The sequence below is a fragment of the Heloderma suspectum genome, chromosome 6, assembly GCF_057233095.1.
Source record: "Heloderma suspectum isolate Gila_16-S chromosome 6, 16-S_ref, whole genome shotgun sequence".
NCBI lineage: Eukaryota > Metazoa > Chordata > Lepidosauria > Squamata > Helodermatidae > Heloderma > Heloderma suspectum.
The window spans coordinates 7,127,794-7,143,927 of record NC_139463.1 but is presented as its reverse complement, the minus strand read 5'-3'; the positions used below and the strand labels follow the sequence as shown (position 1 = coordinate 7,143,927).

Below are 16,134 nucleotides of genomic sequence, written 5' to 3'. Positions count from 1 at the left end.
GCGACTCCAGGGGGCTCTTGTCAGTGGGCCCCTGCTAGGGTGAGTGCCCTTGGCAAGTGACCAACCCTTCGTACTCTTGACGCTGTCTCTGCCGGCCGCCATATTTGTGGGCACCGGATTTGGGATAATACATTGATGATGTGTATGGAGGGTTAACTCTTGTGACAACGAGGCTATAAAAGGACACTGAAAATTAGCAAGTGTGGAAAAGATGAAACTCTCACCGACAGAGATTGCGGTCTCCTCCAACCTCCCCTCAGTGGGTTCAGTCCTTCTCAAGAGCACCGGCTTAGCTAAGGGAAGCCCTGGTAGATGATTGCTGGCCTTGTGTGACTGCGAGGGGCCCTGCTGGTGCTTCATCTCATGCTGTTGCTGGTAGCACTGGGGAACTCGTGAGTGGTCTGGTTGCTGCAGAGGCTCACTGCTTGGGGAGGAAGGCATTGGCTAAGCTTCGTGCCAAATGCATGGTGTAGGGGAGAACAGCTGTTATGGGGCACCCCCACAAAGCCTGATGGGGATCCCCTATATGGGATAGCAGATTGCCCACTACATGAAAGGCTGTGGAGGTGCCATTTATGAAGTGCCTGTGCCAGGGGGAAATATTCGGTGGCTCATGGACAGCTTGACGTGACAGACATAGGTGAGTGGCGGCACATGAACAGAACTAAGACCCTTCCCCTCGAATCAGTGTTTGAGAGCTAGGATGTGAAAACTGATATTTTTCCTACTCGGAGATTAATTCCATATAGGAAAAGGGTGATGGTTGGTTTTGTAAGCATAGTCTTTAAAATGGTAACAATTTAAATAAAGATCCATAAGCAGATGCTGCCGCCAGTGCATTTCTTGTGTCATTTCCATCCTCGCTTTGTACTACAAACTCGATAATGCTGCAGCCACTTTATACATTGACCTCTTGCAACATCAGGCCATGCATTCTGGTTCCAAATAGCTGCAAGTGCCGGTGCTGCATCACATGGGAGATTTTCTGCGGATGCAGAAGGCTCTGGTAGCCGGTCCTGTGCACTGTTTCACAACACCCAGCTCAGGCCAGACCAGATAAAAATGATACTTCCTTCATGCAGCACATGACTAACTTGTGAGAGACACCGCCACAGGATGTGACAATGGGCACCACTTCATATGATTTAAAAAATTTAGACAAATTCATGTCAAAGAAAGCCCTATATGGCTTGGGACCAGGCTACCTGAAAGACCCCTTCTGCCATACAAGCCAGCCTAGGTCTTAAAATCTTCAGGAGAGGCTCTTCTCTAGGTACCACTGCCATCAGACAAGAGAGAAGGTCTTCTCGGTGGCTGCTCCGGAGCTGTGGAACTCCCTGCCAAGGGAGGCTAGGTTCCTTCTCTAATGTCCTTCCGCTGGCAGATAAGACATTTTTGTTCAGGCAGGCCTTTGGGGTGCTGTTTTTATTCTTTTATTGGATGTGTTTTTAATTGTGCGTTTGTTTCATGATTGTTTTAACCAAGTTTTTATTTTAAATTTCGGTTTTTATTGTTGCTATTTGTCTTGAGTTCCATTTCCTTGGTAGGAAGGTGGGGTATAAATTATATAAATAAATAAATATGTAGGAAGAGAGGTCTATCAAGAGATATTAGCCATTAGAATGGAAATACCACTTTCAGAGGCAGTGTACCTCTACGTGCCAAGGGCAAACAGGCGGTGGGAGGTGCTTTTTTTTTCATTTCATTCAATTATTATTTTTTTTATACCACCCAATAGGCAAAGCTGTCTGGTTGGTTCCAAAGAGTTAAAACCTTAAAAATAAATATTATACATAGTATAAAAACTATTTACATACAAACATATAAACAGACAGTACACACACATACGTATATCTAAACAATTTTTAAACCATCAGTAATAAGAAAATTCCAGGACTTGATTAAGACCCCATCATGTGCTGCCAAATGCCTGAGAGGGTTTAACCTGGCGCCAGAAAGATCGCAATGTTGGCACTAGGTGGGCCTTGTTGAGGAGATTGGAGATTGTTCCATAATTGGGGGGCCACCACCGAGAAGGCCCGCTCCCTTGTTGCCACCTTCCAAGCTTCCCTCGGAGGAGGCACTTGGAGGAGGGCTTTAGATGATGAGCATAGTGTATGGGTAGGTTCATGCCAGACGATGTCATCTTCATGCTTTGTTGAAGGGGCGGATGTTCCCAGAGGTGTCTTGGCTGGCCGCTATAGGGGACACAATGCAGGATGGTCTCTGTCCTCTCCTTCTGCCCCCCACTATCCGCAAGGTTTTGGTCCTTGTTTGAGGAAGCATTGCCTTAACAGCATGGACAAACACCAGCGTCTTTTCTCCCCCATCTGCTGGGTCCAGATAAAGCAAAGACTATCACTGGAAGTAATTTGGGATTTCTTTTAAGGATGGGGCAGGGAGGCTTCTAATCCCACCTGCAAAACGCACATATAATACCACATACGTTAAAGCTTTTTCTGACTGTCTGGACTTCTCAAAACCCAGTGGATGTTCAACAAAAAGGCCATATTCTCTAGATGGAGCAAATTCGGCTGGGTCCGACATCCTGCTTGGCCCGGGGTGTGTGTGTGTGTGTGTGTGTGTGTGAGAGAGAGAGAGAGATGTCATCCCAGAACAATTGAGAGATGGGGAAGGTGTTGGGTGGGACAGGAGATCGGTGTGGGGGAGAAGAGAGGGTAATTGGAGAAGTCTGGCAGGTTTGCCTGTAGCCTGCCGTTGAATAAAAGCCCCCTTGTGCAGAGGGCCTAATCTCTGAATTCCCACCTGTTCTCTTGCAAACAGCATCTGGGAAGTCGAGTCAGTGGGTGCAGCCAATTTCCCCCTTCTTGTGGTTGATGGGAACAGCAGCTCGTGTGTGTGTCTTGCAGGAACCACAGCTGCTGCTCCTCCCCCCCCCCCAATAAAAATCTATGGCCAAATTCTGGGTAAAGGCCAATTATATGACTCAGTGTTGAAAGAAAGGATTTCTACCCGCCATACCTGCCTTTAGGGAATGGAGCAAGTGAGAAGATGTGTTTTTACTGGAAGAACTAGTCCTCAGAATAAGAGATTGGAAGCAAGTTTTTGTGCTATGCAGAATTCTTCACGTGTAGATGCTTGGAGGATGGGATATAAGGATGTTTTGGCCAGGTTAGCTAGCCCTGTTGATCAAGGGGGAAGGAGAGCACCTTCAACAGAATTGAGATCGCACCCTGAAATGGGAAGTGTTTTTGTTGCAAAGGAAAGGTATTCTGGGCATGCCTGGGGGTACTTTGTCCTTAGGGTTAGAATTATTATTAAACATTCCTTTGCACTCAATCAACAGCAGCTCTTCGATGCATACATGCATTATAAATTGGTCTTATATCAATTTAGCTGTCATGGATTCCCACAAAGAATGCCGGTGAGGGTGCTGAACATCCGTCAGAAGTTCCCCAGCACTCCTTCTCTCCCCAAAAGAGGGGGAAGGCATTCCTAAAGAGAGGGAAAGCCTATTAAATCTAGGCCACAGTTTTAAAACTGTGGCATAGATGTGGCCTCACCTCTGGCAACCTCCAGGATGGAGGCCTGTGGTGCAGGCTGCAGCCTTCCTGTTGCCAGGCAACCGCTACCAGCTGTGGAGAATTCGTATGAAGTTTGCACTTGGAGGGGAGCGGGGAGCTCTTTTTCTAATTTCTTTTAGTGATGAGAAATGCACAGTCTTTCTGATGGGAGTTAGTTGAGCTTTGCTTTAATTAATCCTGAATAAGGGGATGGATTTCAGCGGTCTCATGTGGTACCAGTGTTTGATAAATTGCTACTCCTCCATCTTGTTTTGGGGGGGGTGTCTTTTTAAGTGTGTGTGTGTGTGTGTGTGTGTGTGTGAGAGAGAGAGAGAGAGAGTTGCTAGAGATGCCAGTCTTCAGCTTTCAACCCCTTCTCCAAAGACACTAGAAGTCAAATCTATGAGGAAGATCCACCTTGTCTCTGGTGTGCATGCCCTGCATAAGCACTAAAACACCATGTCATGTAGCGCGCTAGTGACATTCATTTTGATCTAGAGCCTCAATACAGTTTAAAGAAATGTTAAGTGATTAAGGGTGCAATCCTATGCATGTTTAGACAGAAAAATGTCCTCCAACTTCCAGCTTTCCTCAGCCAGCATGGCTGGCTGGGGAATGCTGGGAGTTGTAGGGCTTTTTTCTGTCCAGCCAGAAAGTTGTAGGACTTTTTTTTTATGTCCAACCATGTATAGGATTGCGTCCTAAGGTTTAGTTGATTAACGAATTCCGTTGATTCAATCTGCATAGTATTTGCATATGGGTAAACAAAAGATTTTTGAAGCAAGTGGCATACTTACTTTTCTTTTAGACGGTGCCCAAGGTGTGGTGGCATCATCTTAAAAGAGGCATCTACTGCTGCTTTTAAGATGGTGCTTGTGATTTGCAGGTTTCGTAAGAATTTGTATTAATATATATGGAAAAACATGTTTCCTGATTAATCAGGGGAAACATTTTATCCTATTAGGGTGCAATCCTAAGTAGATAGGCGGCCGCCTCCGAGGCAACCGCCTATCCAAAGCAAGGCAGGAGAGGCACGGGGGGGGGGGGGATTGTTCCCTCCGTGCCTCTCCTGCCTTGCCCTTTTTCGCTAGACAGCCGTTTTCGGCCGTCTAGCAGTGGGGGGGCTGGCTGGGAGAGGAAGGTGCCGTGCGACACATAGGATGTGTCGTACACGCAGCTCCACTCTCCCCACCCCGGAACGCCCCCCAGCCCTGCCCCTTTTCAGTCGCTCCTCGCTCGTCTTCCGAGCGTGGAGGACAGGGCATCCCTGCACTGCCTCCGAGGCAGCAGGGGGGGGGGTGTCAGTTCTCCAGGAACCGACCTTGGAGCGCGGGCTCCGAGGTCGGTTCCTGGAATAGACCATATCCTGTGGCCCACGAGACAGTGTCTAGCAGCCATAGGATTGCTGTCTTAAATGTTTTTTAAAAAGCAATTTAAACATAACAGCCCTATTCTGAACTGAGTTAAGTATGATAACGAATTGCAGGAGAATTTGTGTTATTCCGATATATCTTTACCCAGAAAAACAAATGCCCTTTCACTTTTAAATCAGTACAGGATTTTAAGATATAGTGTGGAACTTGTGTTCCTTCAAAGAGTCTTGCTGCTTTCACTTCTAGCAAGTCAGTTAGAAGACTGTTCTTCACAAGCAGGGTTAGAAAGGGAGGAAGGACTCGTTCTCCATCCTCGAAAGCAGGATGGATGTTGCTCCAGCTCTTCCCCTCTGGTTTTCCTCTTTGTCTCAGGTGGAGCAGGTAGCCATGTGGAAGTCTCCATGCCGGACGTGGTGGAGGTGGAAATTGGGAAGACGGCCATTATCAAGTGCCAATTCTCCCTCCCAGAGAACGGCAGCTATGCTTACATCAATTGGTACACTGTGAGTAAAAAATGACTGCTTGGGAAAGCTTTCGGGGTTGGAGAGAGTGGGTTTGGGGAAGTGTTGTGGCTTTGTGCTTTCATCGGGCTAAGCCAGGCCTGAAAGTGCATGGAAGCTTTTGAGTAATGTAGAACTCTTTGTCAAATACACCCTATTGGTGGCCTCTGTTAGTTCTTTCTCCTGTTCCCGTCCATTTTTATTCTACCCACATTTTCGCTGTGTGCCTAGAGCAGGCTTTTTTCTGATCATCATGAAGCCCTTTTGCCTGGCTTCCATTTTCAATCCCAATTTCTCAGCAACACTTTCCTCCCATCTTCACTCCCTTTTGTCGGTGCTTGATCCCCTCCTGCCGTCATTGTCTTTCTAGCCAGACGTTGTACCTCCTCAAGGCAGGGGCTGTGTTACATCAGTATTTTTGTGAACTATTTGAGGCCATAAAAACGTTAAATGGTAGTAATGGCCACAGCTAATGGATCCTGATTAAAACTGTTGTGTAACTCCAAAGTGTGCATACTGTTCTGGTACTGGACAGTGGTGCGATAGAAAGTTATCTTTACCCATTTTAGAATGTCGCCATTTTTTGTTTGTTTAAATGTTTCAATTAAATCTCACTAGAATTGATAACTTTAAAACAAATACGATGAATTAAGTAAAGCAGGGCTAGGCAATTTTAAGACTTTTTTCTCCCCTGGCCCAGGAAGTCCAACACTGCCGCCGTGTGACAGCTCATCCGCTAGGCAGTCACTCCAGGAGATAAAAGCTGCTCCACAGTGGCTTAGCCCTGCTTAAAAGAAACTTCAATAAACCAAATTTTGGTTTGTTTGAATGCAGACAGAATGTAAAACTGTAGGTTTCCCCCATCTCAAAGGCTCAGTGCTAATGCTTTAATGTTACAAATATTTGTGCCTTCTAAATAAAATGTCAGAATTGGATATATTTATTTTCAAAGTTTTATGCTGCCTTTTCAAAAACTATTGTCTCAAAGTGCCACACAAAGTAACAGTGATAAAGACACAATTTTAAAAGTGCAATCCTGTGCGTGTCTACTTGGAAGTAGGTCCCATTCAATGGGACTTAGTGTGTACAGGATTGTACCTAATAGGAAGTGCATAAGCTGGTTTCTTTAGAATAGGGGCAGGACTAAACGAATCATAATGAAGTGGTAAAATAGAGGATTTGCAGACATCCAAAGGAGGAGAGGCCATAGCTCAGTAGAAGAGCACCTGCTTTGCATGCAGCAAGTCCCAGGTTCGATCTCCAGAATTTCCGGATAGGGCTGCAAAAAACCCTGCCTGAAACCCTGGGGAGCTGTTGCCAGTCAATGTTGACAATACCGGGCTAGATGGACCAGTGTTCTGAATCTGTATAAGTCAGCTTCCTATGTTCCTATGAGGTGTTTACAAGTGACACTCGGAAAAGTTTTTGATCTCCGGTGTGTCATTTCTGAACATTAATTTGATATGGATAGAATTCAGATGTACAGGAATCCCCGTGTTCTGGAAGCATGCGCGCTCCATGTTGCACCTCAAGGGGGAGCTGCTGCTATCTGTTTGTGGCAGGAAGCAGCCCAGTGCGCTGTGCTCATTGGCTGGAAGTTTGTGACATCAGCCACCCACCCTTCCCAAAGCCGTTTTCAGTTTTTAAAAAGAGAGAAGTGAATGTGCCAGATGAGCTTTTAAATCTATAAATGTGCAAGCAGCTCTTTAAACAATCAGAAAGGCAGGTAGCACGCACTGTACCAGGCGTTGCACAAGAGAGGTGGTGAAACTGAAGAGGAAATTGGCATTTGAAGCGGGGGGAGGGCCCTTCGAGGTGTGCAGGCAGGACAAAGCAGGGCTCGCCCCACGAGGCACACAAGCGCACCGGCTCGTCTTTCTTTTTAACGCACGCATGGGCTCTCCTGCAGAAAGCAGAAGAGAAGTGTTTTAAACCCGTTGTATACTTCAGATCAATATGTCTCTTCCATTTGGAATTCCAAAGATGGGGTTGTTTTAGCCCTGCTTGAAAAAAATGCTTCAAACGCATCCAGGCGTTGCCTGCATCCTACGTTTCCCCAGCAGTTAGCCACCTCTAGTACGCCTGGTCAGCAGCTAGGCTTCTTTGTGATTGGAAGCAGAGGTCTATTTCTTCTCCCCCCTCCCCGCATTCTCCCCCAGGGCTCACGGCAAGTCCTGTTGCCGCAGGTGTTCCTCTCCCTTCCCACACTTCCCTTGACCCCGGATTGGCAACAGCAGGTGGGGCAGGCAGACCCCCCCCCCCCCGGGGGGAGCTGGATTTGGCCCCGGTGTTGCCATGCTCGCTATCTTTCCTCCTGGTGTTTCAGATGGATAAAAGCACACGGAAGAAGATCATCTATATGATTCAGGGCAAGGCGCATCACGTGAAGTCTGAATTCCAGGACCGGCTGAACATGACCGCCGATTTTTCCCTCGTCATAAACAAAGTGATGCTGCAGGATGCCAAGGTGTACGTGTGCCAGGTGGGGCTCGGCAGCCTCGGTGTTGGAGAGAATCGGACTGAAGTGCACATCTCCAGTGAGTAGTTCTGGGTCCTGTGGCACGTGTAAAGCATGGCTCCTATTCTAGACCTACCTGGCTTGTTTCTTAGGCCTTCAGGAATTGGGGGTGGAATGTGTGATTTACTCCAGGTAGGTACCACATAGCATCTCCCCCACCCCACCCCAACACACATGCACAAGACAAGCCATAGGCAGCTGGGTGGACACAGTGGTGTAGAGCAGCCAGGGCTCACAGGGATGCAGCACCAGCACTTTGTGATGAGCAGGGATGCTGATTTTTCCAGCAACAATATATTGTTCCCAGTTAAAACAACAAAGAATCTTGTGACACATTAAAGACCAACACATTTACTCTGGCACAAGCTTTTGTGGACAGTGTCCACAAAATTTAGCGAAGCGTAATTTTTTTTTGTCTTCAAGGTGCCACAAGACCCTTGGTTGTTTTTGCTGCAACAGACTGACATGACCACCCCTTTGGAAGTGGCTCCTCTTGTAATTCGGGTTGCACACTCTTTAGATGGTAATGTGTATGACTTCACTTACTGCAAATGTAGTGAACTCCACCTGCTCATTCTGCTGAGCCGGGCCGCAGACACTTGCCCAAAGTCCTGCCCTGGTGACATCACTGGCCGCAGAAGAGGGAAAGATACTTTTTCCACAACCGGCAAGGAAACCAAGTGGCTGGTGGAGGACAGATGGAGCGATCTGTCTGTCCTCTACCAGGTGAGCTGTGAAATGCAAGGCTTATATAGGGCCATTCGTGTGTATGGCACTCCATAAAATATAAGAAAAAGGGTTCCGGCCCCAAGGAGCTTACAGTCTTAAATTCAGTCCTGCAGAGACAACAGAGGAAGCAGAGATAGGTGGACAGACAGAGGTTAATGGAAGAATAATACGGGATAATTATAACACTTTGCACATACTTTGGCCTGGTTACAGTAGAATATGGGGCCGGGGTGGGGGGCGTGTGCCAGGGGTGGGGTTTGAAAGACGTAAGAGGAGGCGGCATGCAGGTGTTCTAGGAGTCAGTTCCGCACAGTGCTTGAAGGGAGCAAGAGAGCTTTGGCGAAACTGGTGGACAGAAGTCATGGGCAAAGATGGGTTGGGTGTGAGACTGTGGAGTACATTGTAAGTAAAATGGATGAGCAGTTTATTGCCAAAGCACAATCCAGGCTGTGACTGTTTTATCCCCTCTGCCTCATTGCTAATCCTAGCCTGGGTACTTTCCTCTTCTAGAAACTCCAGAAATGCCTGAGATTCTAGAGACGGATGGCAGCATCACGGCGTCAGATCTCAAGACTCACAAGGTAAGAACTGCACACATGACTGTGCTAAGCACATTTGCGGTTGTACCTCACAAGGTTGCACTGGATATCTGCTGCAGAATTCCCCATTCTTGGCATTCTGTGCTTTTATTTTAAAAATATAGAACTTTGCGAGTTTCTAGCCCTTATGTGGCTCAGTGGGTGAGGCTGTAAAGCTTGGGACATCTCCAGAGCCACATGCGTTTGGCATAGGATTCCCTATGGCAAATCGAGAGTTGGGGCTTCCTTTCTCTCACTAGCTTCACCTCTGACAGACACAGAACAGGTTGTGGCAAAAGTGCTGTTTGTGCACACTTGCATGGCTGTGTGTGGTTTTTTTAGATAATACAGCGTGGGTAATCTTGGTACATGACTGAACATTTGTTGGGGCTCAGAAAATACAGCCCCGGCTTACGTGTGCAGGGCGAAGGCTCTAGGATGGTAGTAATGTTGGGCCCTCCATTGAGTAAAAGGTCTCTCCTTACATTATACTCAACCAAAGCTGAACCTAGAGTCAAATTCCAGCTCACGGTTACAGTGACTTGGTCTCTTCTATTAATGTTCCAAAAGGAACTGAGAGAGAGGCAAAGTACTGAAGTCCCACCAGCTGACCCAAGGTTCTCTTTGCCTTAGGCTTCATATGTCCAAGCTTTTCTTACCAACCATGAGGGTCAGAAACTTGATTTTTTTTAAAAAAACAACCCAACAACAACAAAAGGCAACATTCTCAAGATGCCACATTTGACCGGTGCTAGCATTAAGAGGGCTTGTTGCAGTAAAGAATTTTACCTTTTCGGTGAAGCAGAGAAGACTTACTAAACTTAGCACTGGAAATTTTTGGAGTAGAACATGAATTGGCACAGGATGGGGTGTTTATATGAACTACAATCAGGATATAGTGGAACACATGGTATGAAAATTGCCCAGTAGAGATTTATAGGAATGTTGTCTTTGCACTCAGCAAGACATCTGTATACCATTCAACCTGAAAATTGAATCTCAAACCAATCTGTTAATCACTGGACTATAAGGGGTTCATCACATGGAGCTTTTATCCTGCTATTGAGATGGCTCTGTCATGGAACTTTGCGGCCTCTTTAGATGACACCATTACCCTCCAGGGTGTCTCCTGCAATTTCCCCCAGCCTATCCCGTGTTTTCCCCAAACACAATAAATGTCGTATATTTTCCAGCCCATGGAACAGGAGCGCCATGACCTCCCTGTGAAATTCTCCAATAGTGGGAAAAACCGCTCTGTCTGCCTGTTGTGGGTGTTTGTTTTCAGTTGCTGGGGGTGCATGTGGTCAGGGTGACAAAGGCATTGAGGGTGGGAGCAGGGCATGCAGAAGCAGATTTGACAGGCGCGGGGGCAAGAATTGCCCGCCAATTGCAACTCCTGCCTCTGTTCAGGTCTTGCTGAGAAAGGACTTTCCTTGATTCCCAGGTGTCTGCCAAGTAAATGCATGAGCACATTTCTCAGTTGGAGGGAGAAGAGGGAAAATGCCTCCCTGCAACGAACACATCTGATCCCCCACCCCACCAAACTCAGAAACAACATCCTCTGTTGATTCAGAGCACCCCATTAAATTCAGTGGGGCTTACTCCCACCTAAGTGTGCCAAGGGTTGCAGACTTACAGGGCAATCTTATGTATACTTGGAAGTAAGTCCCATTTTGTTCAGTGGGGTTTACTCCCACATAAGTGTGCCGAGGGTTGCAGACTTACGGCACAATCTTACATGTTATGTTTACTCAGAAGTAAGTCAGAGGTTTCCTGGGGGCTGCGAGAAAAGAGTACAGCAGAAGTTAAGCTATGAAAACAAGACATACACACACCCTGGTCCTTTGCACACATGCCAGGGAGGGAGAGAGGCACTCCCTCTGTTCAAACCACGTGTCTGCTATGTAAAGAAGCCCTCCTAATCCCGTAACGAAACCAAAAGCAGGAAGCTCCAGAAAGGATTTTTGTGAGTTTTTGCTTAATGTAGAAACACCCTATGACCCTCAGATTATGCAGTGTGAGTCTGTCTGTCTGTCTCTCAGATTGGAAAATGTGTCAGCCGCAATGGCTACCCAACCCCAGCCATCACATGGTACAAGGATGAAAAACCTCTGAGCCCTAATGGAAAAGGTACGTCTCTGGCAAGTGAAGCTAAAGTGCCCTATGGCCGAGTGTTGGAGTGATAGGTTAGGGTACTACAAAGGGCAAGCCCAGTTGCAGGACGCTGTGAGTAATGAAGGATTAATGTTAGAAGTTGGGGCACTGCAGCTCACAGGAAAAGGAAGGGGGCTGCTTCTGTGCGTTGGCATTTCACCATCAGCCAGCACCTTCGTCCATCTGCAGCATTCCCTGCCCCCTACCTCTGGAGAGAAGAGCTTGGAACTTGCAGGATGACATCCATTCCAAGTGCCAGAAGAGACTTGCACCTCCACACACACACACCCTTAATTAGATGGTGTGGGTTGAAATTTTAAGCTACTGTGGGAGCTTGTCCTGGCTGAAAATCTAAATATAATGAATAAACAGTGAAAAACTAGTGATACAGCCTGGGGCACTGAAGCTTCTGGAAAAAGTAAAATATTGGGAGCATAGATTTTGAGTGTAACATGTGCTTCCTGTATGTTGAGTTCACAGGAAGGGGGATCTTAGTTGGAGTTGCAAAGCCAGAAGTCCCTCGCAACATAAACTGTGCCTTAGCAGAGCAGCTTGTAAGATTTGGAGTTGATCTTCAGGATAGTCTTTGACCTTCCTTCAGAGGGTTTTTGTGAGATCATGCATATGCTTTTCTCCCAGGGTCAGTGATTTGGAATAGATACTATCTCTCCCCCCCCCCCCCGCCTTCTCTCTCCACCAGAAATTGAAGTCCTACCTGCAGTCACCAGGGAATCCAGCGGGCTGATCACGGTCAGTAGCACTCTTTGGGCACAAGTCACCAAAGACGACCGCCATGCCAACTTCTACTGCCAAGTCAGTTACAGCCTGATGGGGACTAACCAGACGTTCACATCAAAGAGCTTCAAAATCAACGTTCATTGTAAGGCTGGGCAGCGGGTGGGAGCCGTTGCTGGGTACTTCGGTTGGGTTGGGAGGTCCCAGCAACGAGGTGCTGCCTTGGCTGCCGAAAGAAGGGACCGACACTGGTCGTATCACAGGAAGACCCAGGCAGAGAATCCGGGCACATAGTGCTCTGTCTAGTCCAGGATCTGCTGTAGGCCCCCATTAAAAAAAAAGATGTTCAGAGGGCCTTGAAGATTGTATGTGGAGGAAGTAAGAAAAGGATGCAGTAGGAAAACAGTGGTGCCCAAGAGCGGCCGTGTCTCAGTGTTTGCTCTCTCGCCTGCACTGGGAGATGGGAGGAGAAGGTCCGGAAGGCTAACAGCGGTTCTGTTTGCTCTGCCCCTCACTGTAGACCCCTCTGAGAACATCAGCTTTGAGATGGAAGCACTGAGCCCGGTGAAGGAGGGGGACAACGTGACGTTGCACTGTAAAGCCGATGGGAACCCGGAGCCCGAGTACACCTTTTTCACGGTGAAGGTGAGCACACAGAGCCCGTGGGAAGCTGCCATAGGCAGAGTCAGACCATTGCTTCATCTTGCTCAGGGGTGGGCGACTTCTGGGGGTGGAGGGGCCGCGTTGCCCCCCGCCCTGGTCTGCGCCCCTGCCACTGCTGTGCTGCCAAAATTGGGGGGGGGGGGGCGTTTTCAAAGGAAAACTCTGCAGTTTGCTGCCGAAATTCGGTGAGGGGGAAAGGGGGCTATTTTGTTTTAGAATAACCCCTCTTTGCTGCCAGACCGAATGTCACTGGTAAACCACTGATTTTTCCTTTGAAAACAGGTCTTTTTCTCCACCATGCTGCCAAGTTTCAGTGGTGTAACAGTGGGGAGGCGGGGAGGGTGGTGCAAAAATGGACAGGGGTGCTGCATGGGCCGTGTGCCCTCCCCATCTCCATTGACTGGCACCTCGCCAGGGTTTCAGACAAGAATCTTTCCCAGCCCTATCTGGAGATGCCCTATCTGGCCAGAAATCAATTCTAGGACTTCCTGCAAGCAAAGCTACAGCCCTCACCTTGAGTGGAAGCTGGCATCTAATCCAGGGATACACTGGCTTGTTTCTTCTGCTTTTCTCATGATTGCTTGCTTTGTGGCAGAGAAAAGGGTTGTGTGCGTCACCAAATACTCTTCCTCAGCTTTGGTTCTTCAGCCTAAAGGAGGTGCTCATGCGACTTGTAGTACTTGTTGTTCAGTTGTTCATTCGAGTCCCAACTCTTCGTGACCCCATGGACCATAGCACGCCAGGCCTTCCTGTCCTCCGCTCTCTCCCGGAGCGTGCTCAAGTTTATTGCAACTTGCAGGCTTCCTCCCTAAAACCATGAGCTCTAGAAGCATGAGTTTTCCTTCCCAGTAAAAGTTTTTAGGATTCTGCAGAAGGGCCCAGGTGGATTTCTCCCTTCCCAAACTAAACCCTTTGCAGATTGGTGAACGTATCTACTGTGAGAATCGGGTTTCTTTCACCTGGGCAGAACTTGCTCCTTGACAGCAGCATTTGTGCTAATGATGACCTTGCTGAGCTTCTTCTCTTCCTCTGTCTTGTGCTCTGGAGAATGGGGAGGAAGTGGACCTGTCACCTGCTGTCAGTAGAAAAGAGCTGCTCTTTCACAACATCAAGAGGAACGAGAGCGGTATTTACCGGTGCAAAGCGCTTGACTTACAGACCCTTAACGAGCTAATGGACGACTTAGAGCTGTTTGTGAACTGTGAGTAGGTCTTGTGGGTTTTACTCAGAAGGGGAGCGTTTCACTGGGTTTTCATTAGAGCTGTCGTCCGATTTAAAGAAACCTTAGCTGATCGTTTGCAGGAGCTTCAGCTGATTGGTTTAAAAACTACAGGAAATGTGCAGATCGGAAAAAAATAGTTCCAAAGAAACAAGCAAACTCCCTTTTTGCTTTGAGCGGTGTGTGCAAGTGTTGGAGCAGGCCATCACCTGGGAATGCCTCTTCTAAGATGGTGCTTTTGTAACTGCTTGCGCTACAAATAATTTTCAAAATCTGCTGGCTGATCAAGCCGTCCCTAATCTGGTGCCCTCCAGACGCATCAGATGGCAACTCTCATCCACAGTGAGCATGCTTCTGGCTCCCACACTTCAGATGTTAGGAACACATTTCTTAAAAAAAAAAAAAAATAGAGGTACCCTTCACACTTATAAATGTAAACTTTTTTCAGGGAATAACCACTGTTAGAATTTAGCCTCTCTCAGTGGATCCACACTCCACCCCCTGCCCATCTACCTAAGTCACTTTGCTGGGCAGTGCTCTTCATGGGAAGGGGGCAAGCCCTAAGCGGTGACCCCACCCCCGCAGAGGGGCAGCTGGCAGCCTCCCTTTCATGGCAGGGTACTTCCAGCACATCTCTGCATCAGGAGTGACTGGCTGATCCAGTCGCATGTGATGTGCAGGTGACAGCAGAATAACCCTCCTGACCTCCGGTGATGGTCAACTGGATGGTGGGACAGCCCCGGTGAGCCTCCTGTGTGTGAGAGGAATGAGATCTTTGATTGTTCCCTTGCTATTTTATTGATTGGTTTTATTATATTTTATTATGGGTTCTCTTGTGAACTGCTTTGGGTTTTTTTTAAAAAAATGAAAAGCAGTATAGTAATTTACTGAACTAACTAAGAAGAACTGAGTGCTTTGAGGCACCTTTAACTACTATCAAATGTCTTACGGCATAAACTTTTGTGGAGTAGAATCCACTTCATCAGATGCATGAAGTGTTACGTTATCCTAAGCTGCAGGTTTATGCACGTGGTTGGGGTGTGAGGGGAGGACTGTTCAATAAATACATTAATTGAATTTGTCACAGCAGTTGTCCAATGGCTTGTAGTTTGGGCCAATCTCACTTTAGGGTCACGTATATGGGGGGACTAGTGGGTCACACACACCCCTTGCGTGTTTGCAAATGCATGAAGGGGGAGTGGAATTGGCCCCCCTGTGTGTGCACACACGCGCGCGCGTGCACACACACGGTCACACCCTCTGCTGGCTGCCTGTTCAGCATCAGTGGGGCAGTACGTGCCTTCTGGTGAGGAGGAATTACGATTATCCCAGGATAGGAGTCTCCCTTCCCAGAGGAACCCTCTGCATGTACATCTGTTTGTACATGCAGCCCCTTCACATGCTTTCAGCAAATGCACGGCCAGTAGACTCATGGCATGGCAGGTGGGGTGGTCCTGTCTTTGTCGATGCATGAGGGGTGTCATGTGAACCTTTCTCATATTACACTTGTTTCCAGGCACACATTGAAGGTTTTCAGTCAAGCTTAGGTGGCAGATTTTGGGGTTGTTCCTGTTGTTGTAAAAAAACCCAGTCAGACCAGCGGAGAAGGCTCTGTGTGAAGATCGGAGTGCCTGGAAGGATCCCGTAATGCATGAAGATGGGGTGAGGTGGGGAGATCTTGTTTGTGGCATCTCCAGCATATAATTTCTCTCCCCTAGACCTCGATGTGCCCGTCATTGTCCCAGAGCCTCCCAGACATCTGCGCGAAGGGGAAAATTTGCTCCTTACCTGTAATGCAACAAGCTCCGGGCCCTTGGAGTTCCAGTGGGAAAAGGTATGTATGTATGTATGTATTTATTTATTTATTTATTTATTTATTTATTGCATTTATACCCCGCCTTTCTCCCTCTCGCAAGGAACTCAAGGCGGCTTACATTATCCTCCTCCTCACCGTTGTATCCTCACAACAACAACCCTGTGAGGTAGGTTGGGCTGAGAGTCTGTGACTGGCCCAAAGTCACCCAGTGAGCTTCCATGGCCAAGTGGGGACTAGAACCCGGATCTCCTGGCTCCCAGTCCGTCACTCTCACCACTACACTATTCTTGGTTTAAGGTTGCTGACTGATTGAAAAGTGACTTAA

General features: G+C 47.7%; 1 protein-coding gene across 3 annotated transcripts in view; it reads left to right on the top strand.

Moving 5' to 3' along the window:
* Nucleotides 1-16,134, top strand: part of MCAM (melanoma cell adhesion molecule) — a 50,169-nt gene that overhangs the window by 18,891 nt on the left and 15,144 nt on the right. For all 3 annotated transcript variants that reach the window (XM_084803570.1, XM_084803571.1, XM_084803569.1), the window contains 8 exons: nt 5,270-5,400; nt 7,724-7,934; nt 9,155-9,225; nt 11,265-11,352; nt 12,077-12,256; nt 12,632-12,756; nt 13,822-13,975; nt 15,712-15,827. In XM_084803570.1, coding sequence (XP_084659696.1) covers nt 5,270-5,400; nt 7,724-7,934; nt 9,155-9,225; nt 11,265-11,352; nt 12,077-12,256; nt 12,632-12,756; nt 13,822-13,975; nt 15,712-15,827 — 1,076 coding nt within the window. The remainder of the gene's footprint in view (nt 1-5,269; nt 5,401-7,723; nt 7,935-9,154; nt 9,226-11,264; nt 11,353-12,076; nt 12,257-12,631; nt 12,757-13,821; nt 13,976-15,711; nt 15,828-16,134) is intronic.